General features: G+C 39.7%; 1 protein-coding gene and 1 non-coding gene across 13 annotated transcripts in view; one reads left to right on the top strand and one right to left on the bottom strand.

Moving 5' to 3' along the window:
* Window positions 1-13,095, top strand: part of TBC1D5 (TBC1 domain family member 5) — a 587,897-nt gene that overhangs the window by 451,671 nt on the left and 123,131 nt on the right. For all 12 annotated transcript variants that reach the window (XM_054504439.2, XM_045903863.3, XM_064588415.1 and 9 more), the window contains one exon: window positions 12,361-12,467. In XM_054504439.2, the coding sequence (XP_054360414.2) occupies window positions 12,361-12,467 (107 nt within the window). The remainder of the gene's footprint in view (window positions 1-12,360; window positions 12,468-13,095) is intronic.
* LOC123834979 (U6 spliceosomal RNA) lies at window positions 9,689-9,795 on the bottom strand. Its single transcript, XR_006788553.1, has one exon. It is a non-coding gene; the product is annotated as a U6 spliceosomal RNA (small nuclear RNA).

The raw sequence follows: 13,095 nt of genomic DNA, 5'->3' as shown, positions 1-13,095 counted from the left end.
CAACTATGAATAAAGCCACTGCAAATATCAGTGTGCAAGTTTTTGTGTGGACGTAAATTTTCATTTCATTTGCATAAATACCAAGGAGCATGATTGTTGGATAATATGGTAAATTTCAGGAGCTCAGCTGAGCTGGGCAGGAGAAAGAGCTGAGCTGTTAGGTGTTAGAGTAGCCAACTAAAGCAACAAGTCAAAAATGGAAGAGTTAAGGGGCGCCTGGGTGGCTCAGTTGGTTGGGCGACTGCCTTCGGCTCAGGTCATGATCCCGGAGTCCCGGGATCAAGTCCCGCATCGGGCTCCCTGCTCGGCGGGGAGTCTGCTTCTCCCTCTGACCCTCCTCCCTCTCATGCTCTCTGTCTCTCATTCTCTCTCTCGCAAATAAATAAAATCTTAAAAAAAAAAAAAAAAAATGGAAGAGTTAAGCCTTTAATCACTTACTATTGTCATATGAGCAAGAGTCAAAAAGTGGAGAAATTGTCAGCTCCCTCTGTTCCGTTTCACCCATGGAAGGCACAGTGGTTGAGGGTCAGGTAGATAGCATAGATGTGAGGTCATCTCACTGTTATAGGAGCCCTGAACAAAAGACTCTGATAGTTTAAGGACCCTGAGGTGGCAGTAGTTTAGGGGGCATGCATGGGGGATTGAGGTGGAAAGGTTAGGAGTGGAAAAGAAATGGGTACTAAGTCAAATGAGGAAAAGTGTCTTCAGGAGTTCTTTTTCCTACCCTAATAAGGAGGTCCTGGCAGAGGCACCTGAAAAGGACCTACACCTGAGAGCTCAGAGAAAGAAATTTAGGAATGAAGGCACCATGACTAGGAATATAAATATGTGAAAGGTCATGCCAGCTAAGTTGGCTGAGACCTTAACTGCAGCTCCTTTCAGAGACTGGAGTTCACTGGCTGTGTACCATGTCTGGTGTGGGCTGGACAGTTTTCTCCTGTGAGACTTGTCAGGTAGAGCTTTTTGAATTAGGGTTCTCCAGAGAAAAAAGAACCAATAGAATATAAATGCAGATATATATGAAGAGATTTGTTATAGGAATTGCCTTGCACGGTCATGGAGGTCTGGAAGTCTCACAGTCAGTCATCTGCAAGCTGCAGAACCAGGATAGCCAGTGCTATAATTCAGTCTGAGTCTGAAGGCCTGAGAACCAAGAGTCCTATGGTGCAAGTCTCAGAGTCCAAAGGCTCAAGGACCAGGAGATCTGATGTCCAAGGGCAGGAGAAAAGGGACCTTCTGGCTCAAGAAGAGAGAGAGGATTCACCTTTCCTTCACCTTTTTGTTCCACCAGGACCCCAATGGATTGGCTGATGCCTACTCTTCCCGAGGGCAGATCTCAGTCACTCAGTCCACTGAATCAAATGCTAATCTCTTCAGACACGTACAGACACACCCATAACGAAAGTTTTACCAACTATCTGGGCATCCTATAGGCCAGTCAAATTGACGCCTAAAATTAACTATCATCTTTGTAATTGCCTATGATCAGGCCTAAAAAATCACAACATGGTTGCTACACTGTCCTCTAAAATGGCTGTACCACTTTTCATTAGCACCGGCAGTGAATGAAAGTTCTTACTGCTCCACATTTGGTAGTGACATTGTTTTGGACTTTGACCATTCTAATAAGTGTCACATTGTCTTTTTAATGTCAGGGGGTTTTGGGGGGCGCCTGGGTGGCTCAGTCGTTAAGCGTCTGCCTTCGGCTCAGGTCGTGATCCCAGGGTCCTGGGATCAAGCCCCGCATCGGGCTCCCTGCTCCGCGGAAAGCCTGCCTCTCCCTCTCCCCCACTCCCCCTGCTTGTGTTCCCTCTCGCTGTGTCTCTCTCTGTCAAATAAATAAATAAAATCTTAAAAAAAAAAAAAGTCAGGGGGTTTTTTGCCTGAAAATAATTTTGATTTACCCAGCTATCAGAATAGAGATATGAAAGGGTAATTATCCTCCTAGTGAAATTTTGTTTCTTGTTCAGAATTAAGAGTCCATACCCATTCTGGCCTTTTATAAAGAGGAGGAAGTAGTCTTCTCTCCTAATAACATAATCTTGCCTTTCCATGTTCTTACTCCCATCCCACATTTTTCCATTGCCCTAGAAGGCAGTACAACAGATGATTCAGGAACTCTAGGATACCTTTTTTGGGCAAAAGCTAGCAAAATTACATGCATCACACTGGAATCTTACCCAGAAATACTCAAGATTCCATGTCCATCTGTCGCTGTCAAAACATACTGTGAATAGTCCTGCAGGTTAACTAGAGTCATCTCTCTGATGATTAGAGAAAAGGAGATGGTGATCTTGGGCTTCCTGACTACTGACTTCTCCAGCTTTCTCCCCCAGCTTCCTCCCCTCTCTCCTTCTTCCTCAGCTTTCCCTACTCAGTTGCCTCCTCACCTAGATTCTTCTTCCCCATCAGTTCACCTGCCCATATGCTGAGTAGAAATGTCATTAAAGAAGTGATTAAGGATATCAGATATGAGATGTTATATTGAGCTCCTGCATTTACCCCTGTTGCTCCTGAAACCCCATTAAGCTAGCATAAACACACAGGACACAGAAAATCAGAAAGGAGATTACAGAGATTTTGGAAGTAGGAAAGCAGATGGGTGAATGATAACTGACTTAGCAGATCCAAGAAAGCTAAATACAAAATTGATGATGGGGAAAGCCAAGAAATAACCCATAAAATTCCTAAAAGTATAGAAATTGGCAGTGCTAGGTGTTAACGTGGAAATTGGTAGGGGGAGGGAAAAAGTTAAGAGTAAAAAATAAGAACTGGTTGAAAGTCTATTTAAGAAGCTGTTATATACTCAGATCTCCAACCAGTATGTTGAGGATTTATCCTTGAGGTGGTAAAAGGGAGGATCTCTGGACTAGGGACTCGGGGAGTTTCAGTGAACATGGAGCCCACCAGTGTTCTTTTACCATCTTTAGTGTTCTCAGAACACTAGAACCAGACTGCCTTTCTCTAGAAGAAATTAGGGAGATTCTTCTCTGGGGGAATCCAGTGAGCCCAAGAGAAAAGGCCTAAAAAATCTAGGCCCAGGGATCACCCAAGAATGACCCATGTAAACCTGAGAGTTAACAGACCCACCCATCGATGCACACAAAGTTCTTCAAATTACCTTTGTACTGGCCCACTCTTAGACATGAGCAGATAGCCAAAAATCACCAAACATTTGAGGAAAGCATCAAAATAAAAGCAGAGATCTAAACAAGCAACCAGGAAAAAAAACAACTGTGAGTACACAGAATACACAGGGAGGAGGAAACATCTCAGAGAGCTAGAAAAACATAAATCAAAGGAAAAAGTTTTAGGGGCACCTGAGGGACTCATTCAGTTGAGGGTCTGCTTTCAGCTCAGGTCATGATCTCAAGGTTCTGGGATCCAGCCCCACATTTGGGCTCCCCACTCAGCAGGGAGTCTGCTTCTCCTTCTGCCCCTCCCCCCCTGCTTGTGCAAGCTCACTCCTCTTTCACTCTCTCTCTCAAATAAATAAATGAAATCTTAAAAAAGGAAAAAATGTAATTGAAAATTAAAATATGATGAAAATAAGATGTTGGAATATAAAATTGAGAAAGTATCCCAAGAAGCAGCACATAAAACAGAGTTAGAAAATAAGAAAGAAAAAAAGGGCCAGGCCAGGAGATCCAACACCTAGATAATGAGATTTCTTCTAATAGAAAGAGAGTAGAAAGAAATAACAAACACAGAATAAACAAAAAACAGGAGAAAATCATCAGTGAAGCAATTAAAGAGAAATTTCCAATTGAACAGAAAAACATGAGTTTCTAAATTGAAAGGATCCATTATATATGAAAATACATGCAAATTAAGGTGCATTACTTATGAATTTAGATGGGGGTGGGGAGAAGAGAAACAGGTCACATAGAAGAATGGGAATTAGAATGGTTTGAGACTTTTTAACTGGAAGCCAAAATATTCTGGAACAGTGCTCCCAATTTTCTGAGGGAAATGTATTTCCAGCCTGGAATTCCGTACCTAGCCTAACTATTAATTGTCACAGTAAATCTTTCAAACAGAGAGGTTTTCAAAAAATTCATGTCCTCTGCATAAAGCTTTTAGAGGATGTGTTCCACCAAAACAAGGGTGTAAAGCAAGAAAGAAGAAGCTAGGTACTCTAGGAAATAAAGATACAACACTTGCAAGAGGTAAAGGGCAACCCTGGATGAGGGAACAGGCCAGAGAGCCCATGAGAAATTGAGAAATTTCCTCAAAAAAAATGAAAGAAAGAGAGGGAGGAAGGAAAAGAAATGGATAAAACTACCTAAAAAATTTTTTTGAAGTTTTGAAAATTGATGTATACAACTGGGAGAGTATTTAAGGTTAAACTCGTGTTAAATATATACATGATATGGCAAATGAAAAACATGAGTTACAAACCCCAGGCAAGAAAGGAGGCTGTGGGAAAAGGAGGACTAGTAGCTCAGCTGTGAGATAACATTTGCCTCGTTATAAAAATGAAAACTCTAAAAGTTGACTTAACCAGAATTATGGTGTAATATCATCAGGGGAGGGAGACCAGGAGTGCATGTGTGGATGTGGAGGTTGGTGGAGGGTTGGCTTTCAGTGGTCAGTTAAAGCTTCGTCTTCTTGAATGGGAAGTCAGTAGACAATATTTAAAGTCAGAGTTAATAACATTAGCATGGTTTTTCCCACAATATGGAAGGTAAATTTTTTTTTTAATCAGCTAACAGAAAGCAAGTGCCCCTGGGGATTGGGAAATAGGGGGTGGGAGAGAGCAAGTGCTATTTTCGTTACCAGCCTTCTAGGATGATTGGAATTTTTAAACTGTGTACATGTATAGCTTTCATAAAAATCAGAACTATGTTTAAAACTTCCACAAAGAAATAACTAAAAGTGGCTGTATTCTTTAAGTAGCCTTATTATGTAAATTCATTAACATTTTTATTGATAATTTCTTACTGTCTTCTTTTGCTTTTCTGTTTCTCTTTCATATGCACACATTCCTCAAATTTAATTGCATATAAAGACCTATCCATTTTTTCCAGCAATTTCTGCCCACTGTACTCCCCTGCCCCTTGCTTACTTCAAATATTCTTCTTCTCCCCTCTGTAGTATAACCAGGAACTTTAGCTGGCCCCCTGCATCCTGTCCCTCTTCCTCCCTCCCACTGGTCACCCTGTGCTGGCATTAATCTTCCTTAAAACCAAATCTGATCACATTACTTACAGTCTTTCAGCAGAGGTAGCAGATACAGAGTGAAATCTAAACTCCATCCCCTATGGATAAGCAGGCCCCCCACCTGCTTGCATGTCTCCATTTCTCCTCAGCATTCCTGCCACAGGGTTACTTCCACTTGTTGCCTGGCACTCACTGACCTTGCAGCTTTCCACTCGAGCAGTTGTCACAGCCCTTTGTATGCGCCACTGTTACCAGCTCTGTCCTGTGCTGCAGTTAGTCTGTTGCTGTTCTTCAACTGCGATATGAAAAGAAAGCTAAGATTGTCTTTTTTCTTGTCATATCAGTATATGGAACAAAATAGGTATTTAATACATGCTAGTTAGCTGAGTGAATACAAGAAAGAGATATTGTCAACACTTCTTAAATATCTTCTGTACCTCAGCCCTTTCTACTGACAGATCTATATTTCTGAGTAAAGAATGAAAAATCACTAAGCAATGAAGTAAAACAGATACATTGATCAATCGATTGCTCGACAGATCTGTATCCAGACTGACAAACAAACAAATAATTAAAAACCTGGCCTATGGTTCCCTTCATTTGGTTAAAAATAACCAAATTGGTTAAAACTTGATTAAAAAATGAGAGGCAAAGCTATGAATCAGACTTACTATTTCTTTCCTAAATTTTAATACGTGCTAAATTTTTTAGATTTCATTTCTGTAACATTTTATAACATGGAGATAGAACTAGGGCCCTGATTCTAGGCAGATCCCTACAGTTATTACATTAATGGTAATAACTTGCATTAAAAGACTTAAAGGTTTTTGCACTGTATCATTTCCTTAGTTCCCTTAATGGATAACAAGACAGAGATGATGACAAAACGTAAGCCTGTACAGATAACTGATTGGCTTCACACTTAATCCTAGTCCCATCGGCGCTCTGGAGCTAACATGTGGCCATGCTGACTTCACTAGTACAGTATTCTTTGTCCTGTGCTCACACCCTACCAACTAGCAGTCCTCCACTTGGATGCTTGCTTGCTTACTACCTTTCCATTGACAACACTGCATGTTTAAAAGTATAAATTCTTGAGAAGATCTCTTATGTTGTTTGATCTGATTGAAATAAATTCTGCTTAAAGTGTATTAAGCTTGGAAAGCATTGAAAAGAGCACTTTTTAAAGGCTTTTTCTAGGGGCGCCTGGCTGGCTCAGTCAGTAGAGCATGCGACTCATGATCTCGGGGTTGTGAGTTCGAGCCCCTTGGTAGGTGTAGAGATTACTTAAAATCTTTTAAAAAAATTTATTTAAGTTTTTTTCTAGGAAAAAAGAGTGAGCTCCTCAGAATTTGAGATTGTTCTCTTTCCAAAAATCTAATTGAAAATTCTCATATTTCTGCACAAAATCTACTAGAGATATAAGGGCCATCCCATTGTTTACGGAAGAGTGTGTCCATCTTCGGTTTTGAGAGTGGATGTTGCTGTGATTGATGGTGCTCAGAGAGGCAGTTGTCATAGTGCCAACCAGGGAGGGAAACCCGGAAGGACAACATCTTAGGAGAATCTCAAGCACTAGACAAAAATCACTTTGTATGGAGAAGGCCATTACTCTGTTTTATACTTGGCTTTCTCCAAGACTGAGAAGAATAAGTTTTGTTGTTTTTATTTATGATTACTCCCTACCCCCACCTGGTTTTCTGATCCATTTGAAATCTAATTTTGCATGTTGCCATTTTGTGACTGGGGAAGTTAAAACAGTAAGGGTTTTTAAATAGTTGAAGACAATAAATGCAATAAGTATTTCTTTTTTCCATCATGTATTAGATCCTCAACAAGTATTTTTTCAGAGCACATAGCATTTATTGAATGTCGTTTGTGTGCCAGGTACCTTGCAAGACACTTGCCTACACATCGGCTTTGTTTTCAGTGGAGAGGTACAATAAATTATGTTAAAGCCTTAAGGTTTTCTTCTTTGTTGTTGTTAGCTAATTATTTTTATTTTATATTGATGATTATTTGTTTTATATGCCATTTAATAGCTAACTACAAGAATTTATGCCTACTTCTAAATATTTACTTTACCTGGCCTTATATATGGAGGGCTGTTCTCAGTGTATCTTAGGAGCTTCTCTGTGTCTCACACGTAGTTGGCATTCAGAAGCCGTCTGCACTTTGTCTGAACTTGGCTTCTGTACACAGACACTCCTGTCATTACATTTTCTGCTAGAAATACAGGAAAGCACAAGATACAGTGGTGATGAGTGAGGCTTTCAGCTACACAGACCTGGGTTCAGCCCTCTCTGCCTTTCCGGAGCCCAGTGACCTCAGATGTGTTGTTCATCCTCTCCACAATACCATCTCCTTGTCTAAAATGTGGAGTTGATGATAATACTTTCCTTAGTGGGGATTGGAGGACTTACAGAGTGTTTGTATAATATGTAGCAAGTTGCCAGGCACATTATAGATGCTTAATAAGTGATAGCTATTACTGTTCTTAATTTTAGAGAAATTAAAGGAAGTCTACATTTAGTTTTGTGTGCTTTGGTTAGTTGTTTCCCGTCCATTTTGTTACCTTGGGAAAGTAAGTATATCTAAATATAAAATTAAACAATTTGAATGAAGTGTTTTACTTACAAGTGTTACAATTGTAGGTGCAGTTAACTTTGAATCATCCATAAGTTCCTTAACTGTATTGCTCTAAGCTTTCTCAAAACAGTAACATCCTCTATCTTTACTGGTTTCATTATGTTTTTGTTTGTTATGACTGAAGAAACTATTTAAACCAGCTCCCTTAGACAACTCCAGAACAGTCGTGTGCCATTTAAAAGTAGAGACAGAGGGTGCCTGGGTGGCTCAGTCGGTTAAGTGTCTGCCTTCAGCTCAGGTCATGATCCCGGGGTCCTGGGATCAAGTCCCACTTCGGGCTCGTTGCTCAGCGAGGAGCCTGCTTCTCCCTCTGTGGGAGGGAGCTCCAAGAGTTCTTGCTCTCTCTAGCTATCTCGTCACTCTCAAATAAATGAATAAAATCTTTGAAAAACATAGAGACAGAGACATCGGCTCTGCTTCGTGCAGAGGGAGTGCCATTCAGCAAGAATTAAGCAAGATGGGCAGCACACTACCTTGCATCTGTGCCATGCTTACAGAAACCCTGCAGCTAGAGTAAGCATTATTATTGTTTTATCAGTGGGGGAAATAAAGTTCATGAAGTTCAGTACCTTGCCTAAGTTCACCCACATAATAAGTGACTAGCCAGCAGTCTGATGTAGATTTGATCTAGATTCTAATCTAGATCATCTGATCCCAGATCCACTATGTTTTCCTAGGTACCACTCACCTTTGTCTTCCACTTCTCTGAATAAGCTCTTCAGAGTGTGTAGCTTCAGTACTTTGTCTTTAAAGCATATACATACTTGATTTCAAATGTAGGGAGATACCAAAACTCGGCCTTTTTTAAATCTTTCACGTTTTTTCCTGTGTCACTGCCCTGCTCTGATGGAGTAAACGCTAGAGAAGGAACAGCAGTACAGATGAGTTTCTCACATTCCACAAAACTTTGCTCTGAAGATCAAAACTAAATTCTTACTCGATCAGATCTCTGCTATTTTGTTTTTAAAACAGCATGTGTTACTCTCTCTTGCCTACTCTAAATTGGGCACAGTTATTCAAAAGGGACTTAATACTTAGCGTATGTAGTTACAAGTTAAAAGTGCTCTCAAAGTACAAGTTTTCATTAATAAATTAGAGATGGTATTATCTGAAGACAGGGGGCTGTTGGGGAGGTAAAACTTTACCTTATACCCATTTAGGTTTTCAGCTGGGATTCTTTTTTTTTATTTTTTTTAAGATTTTATTTATTCATTTGAGAGAGAGAGAGACAGAGAGCACAAGCAGGGGGAGAGGCAGACTCCTGGCTGAGCTGGGAGCCTGACATGGGGCTGGATCCCAGGACCTGGAGATCATGACCTGAGCCGAAGGCAGACGCTTAACCATCTGAGCCACCCAGGCGCCCCTAGCTGGGATTCTTTAACAAAAAAAAAAATAGATTAACAAGAAAAACAGAAGCTTATTAATATATATATCTTTTATTATTATTATATGATTATTACACAATATAATTATAAAATTAACATTGACATGTAAATATAAATGTATGCCTCATTTGAATATGGCAGATACTCAGGAAAATGAGCAACTCTCAAAGATACGGTTTTAGAACTCAGGATTAAATATCATCTTAATAAAGAAAGGGTGGGGAGATGTAGACCTCTTAGAGAGAAGTAAATTATTTTTAGGGAAGACAAATGGGCCCTTAGAAGAATAGATGAGAGGTATGAATCTGTGACAGAGTTTGTCTTGGGGGAATTTATGACAACGGACTTCCTTTTGGAGGATTTATCTTTAAGCAGATAAGGGGAGTTCAGAGAAAGTCTCACTGTGCATTTGTTGTTTTTCAAGTGCCTACAGCTCAGAATAATCAATACACCAAAGTGGCATATTTCAGGGTGGCATGTCCTGAACTCCTACAGCAGTATTTTGCTTCATGAATTTGCATGTCATCCTTGCTCAGGAGCCATGCTAATCCTCTCTGTATCATTCCAGTTCTGGTGTATGTGCTGCCGAAGCGAGCACCCTACAGCGGTATTTCAGGCGGCAAGTTCTGCTGCCCTTCAGAGCTCAGATTCATTTGCCATTATATCCCTAGTGCCAGTGCCTGGCACCGTCTCTGTGTGTCCAGGATATAGTAGATGCTCAGGAAATGTTCATTAACATTCGGTGACTGGATGGATGAAAGGGAGAAATGGGAGAAGGAATGTTAGCTCCTTCATTCATTCTGCAAGGGGAATATTAATGCATTAGTTGGCTTCCCTTATATATTTTTTACAGCTTCCGACAGTTTCAAAAGTTCTGTCCAGTTGTAAGAACAGGATTGTTGCCCTCGTCCCTCCAAATAAATACCTGTCTATATCAGGCTATCCTAGAGACTGGGTTATGCTGACCTTCCAAGCTCCTTAAAACTACTACATGAGAGTAATAATAAGTAATAAACTCCTGTTTGCAATGACTCTTTGCATTCACTATGTTGTCTGATTTTTAAAACAATTGCCTTTTCAAAACAAAGTCCTGTATTAGAGCTCAGATCCTGTAGCTAGGCTTCAAAATTTCAAATCCTGCTCCACTACCTAATCACTATATGATTTGGGCAAATGACTTAACCTTTCCAAGTATTAGTTTTCTCACCTGTAAAACAGGGATAATAACTATACCCTTATAATAAGATCATTGTAGAAATTAAATGAGATAATGTAGGGAAAGTTCTTGGCATAGGGCCTAGGCTCAGAAAGCCTTCAGGGATTGATTATCATCCTAGTGGTCGTAGCAGTCATTCTACATCTACCGTTCGGCACTTCAATTTTCTTCAGAGTAAGGACTGTGTTTTGTTTATCTCGCATCCCCTCCTAACAGCACCTGCCATGGGTTAGGTACTCAACAAATAGCTATTGGATTGAATAAAGTTGGCAGATCTTTTTTTTTTTCAATCAGGAAGTTGTTTTCCACATGACTGAACTGAAGCTCAGAGAGGTTACCTGCAACAGGTTTTGAGCAGCTGCTGTCGATCGGCCGAACAGATTATGTCCTTTGATCATACGGCAACCTTAGAAAAGGTTCAAATGGTGTCCCAGGATTCAAACCTACATCTTGGAATCCCGACCCCAGAAGCGTTTGCTTCTCTTACAAAATATACAAGAATTCTTCCTGGGTCAGTTACTAGTATATAAGCATTATAGTATTTGGGAAAGTACGAGTTAGAAAATGAATTGATTATCTAAGTTTTATTTATTTTTTGGCTCTCAAAGAAAGCCCTACATGGAAACATTATACCATTCTCAGTATACTAGCTTTTTGAATTCTAGAGCAAAAAGGACAACAGGTAACTGAATGTGAATATGACAAAACGAAGGAATAAGAAGAAGAGTCTGAACAGATACAGAAAAGGTAGGATAAGTGAGTGCTTTACAAATGAAAGCAGATGTATGAAATTACAAGCTGTCAGATCAGCAACGGAAATGAAGATGATAAAGTGGTTCCTTACATAGATTATAATTATTCATTTTGCCCAGTCCTGTCTCCTTTCCCCATAATGTTCCTGGGAAGGGGGAGGGGGTGGGAAGCTGTTGCAAAAAATGGTGCTTCCAACAAAAGAAAGGAAAAAAAAAAAAAAATCTAAGAAGCAAGGGCATTTCTGATCACAAACAGTTATTTATTTTGTGATTTGTGTTGTTTCTATAGAATCACAATTGTTTTCCTATGGAATATTTTTCCACTGCTTGTTCTGATTAATGAAGAGGATTCGGTTGCAACAACAGGAAGTTATAACTGTAAAGTTTCTTCACAATCAATGCTGTGGAGGCAGTCAGTGTGGCTTACAAAACAAGCGTCGTTAATGGGCCCGACTGTGACAGCAGTGGCAGATGGATTGCCAAGAAATGAAGTAGTTTACATAGACCTGCCTGAAAAGATGTGTTTAATAATTGCGCCCATAATTAGGTTGATTTGGGAAAAAAAATAAATGACAGTCTAAGGAACACAGTTAGGCTTGTCTGTGAAGATTTTGACATTTTTCCTCCAAGAAATGCTGCATGGATACTCTCCCTAAATTTCTCATTACCTTTAGAAAAATAATTGGAAGAAATTATATTTTTTAAACTTTGAATTGTGTAATATTTATCTATAAAAGAATGAATGTGACATGTAACTTACGAAGCATAATAATTAGGGTAGATATTATTTTATGAGAATTCTAAACTGGTTCTTTCCCATTCATAAGATTTTTGTTACTGATTTCTAAGCAGCAAAACTAGAGACATTTAAACACAGACATATAAATGGCAGTAAATATGCATGCTTCTAAGAGTTTGTTTATATTGCAAACGTACACATCTCTGTCTCCGAGGCTCTCCTCCCAACACCCCCCGAGGATAAGTGCTAGATATTAGAGTGCAGCCAGCAGTACAGTGTGCTCCTTCAAAGGCCATTTGGTAGAGATCCCTTCTCCCTACTGCCTTTTATCAAATTAGTTGAGTTATCGGTTTGCTTTCTCTGAATCTAAGTTGTTATTTTTTTACTCTCAAGTAATGCGAACATCTTAAACAGTATTGCTTCTGAATTCTTTTTCTTTCCCCTCTTAATATTTAGTGATCTCTAGTAACTACCAGACCTGTCTTGGCCTTCTGATGCATTACCCACTAATTGGGGACGTACACTCACTGATTCTCAAGGCTCTGTTCCTTCGAGATCCAAAGGTAAGCTTTCCAAAGAGAATATGCACAATTTTAAGCTGGGTGAAGAATTGGTTTCTCAGCATGACTCCCAAGAATTCCTAATGGAGAATTTGTGTAATGACAGGTGAATTGCCTAAGGACAGAATTTGCCTAGAGACGCAGGCAAAACTCGCATACCGCACTGGCTAGCAGCTTAGCAGGTGAATTAAGTGGACATTGCCATGAGAACCTGGAACACACATCTCTTGTCCCTCGGAAGGTTGTTCTGCCCTCTACCTTCCTCATAACTCAAGGGAGTAGTTCGGCAGTTGCTTCTCCTTATAACCACATTACCCCTCCAAGGGACCAACTTATCCAGGGAGAGCCTCAGGGGCCATTTGAGGACCAAGACATGAGAGCTATAAAAAGGACTGGTTCTGTAAAAGTTTATGACACAATGAAATACTAAATCATTTCATGTGAGGAATATGTATTTTTTATTTTGTGGGTGAAGAGTAACCTAATAAAATAAAGATTTAAACAGACTTTAATGCTGATTTCTCTATTTGAACTTAAAGCAAGCCACCAAAATTTTCTTTACACTTCAGAGAAAAAGTGTGCTCTTTTACAACTAATGTTATATTTCTTGAAAATAAGAACATTTAATGAT

Source organism: Mirounga angustirostris, unplaced genomic scaffold (assembly GCF_029215605.1).
Source record: "Mirounga angustirostris isolate CCGP_5_RB_7025 unplaced genomic scaffold, mMirAng1.0.hap1 SCAF_1, whole genome shotgun sequence".
NCBI lineage: Eukaryota > Metazoa > Chordata > Mammalia > Carnivora > Phocidae > Mirounga > Mirounga angustirostris.
The sequence above is the reverse complement of the archived record's forward strand: the minus strand, read 5'-3'. Positions and strand labels throughout refer to the sequence as shown.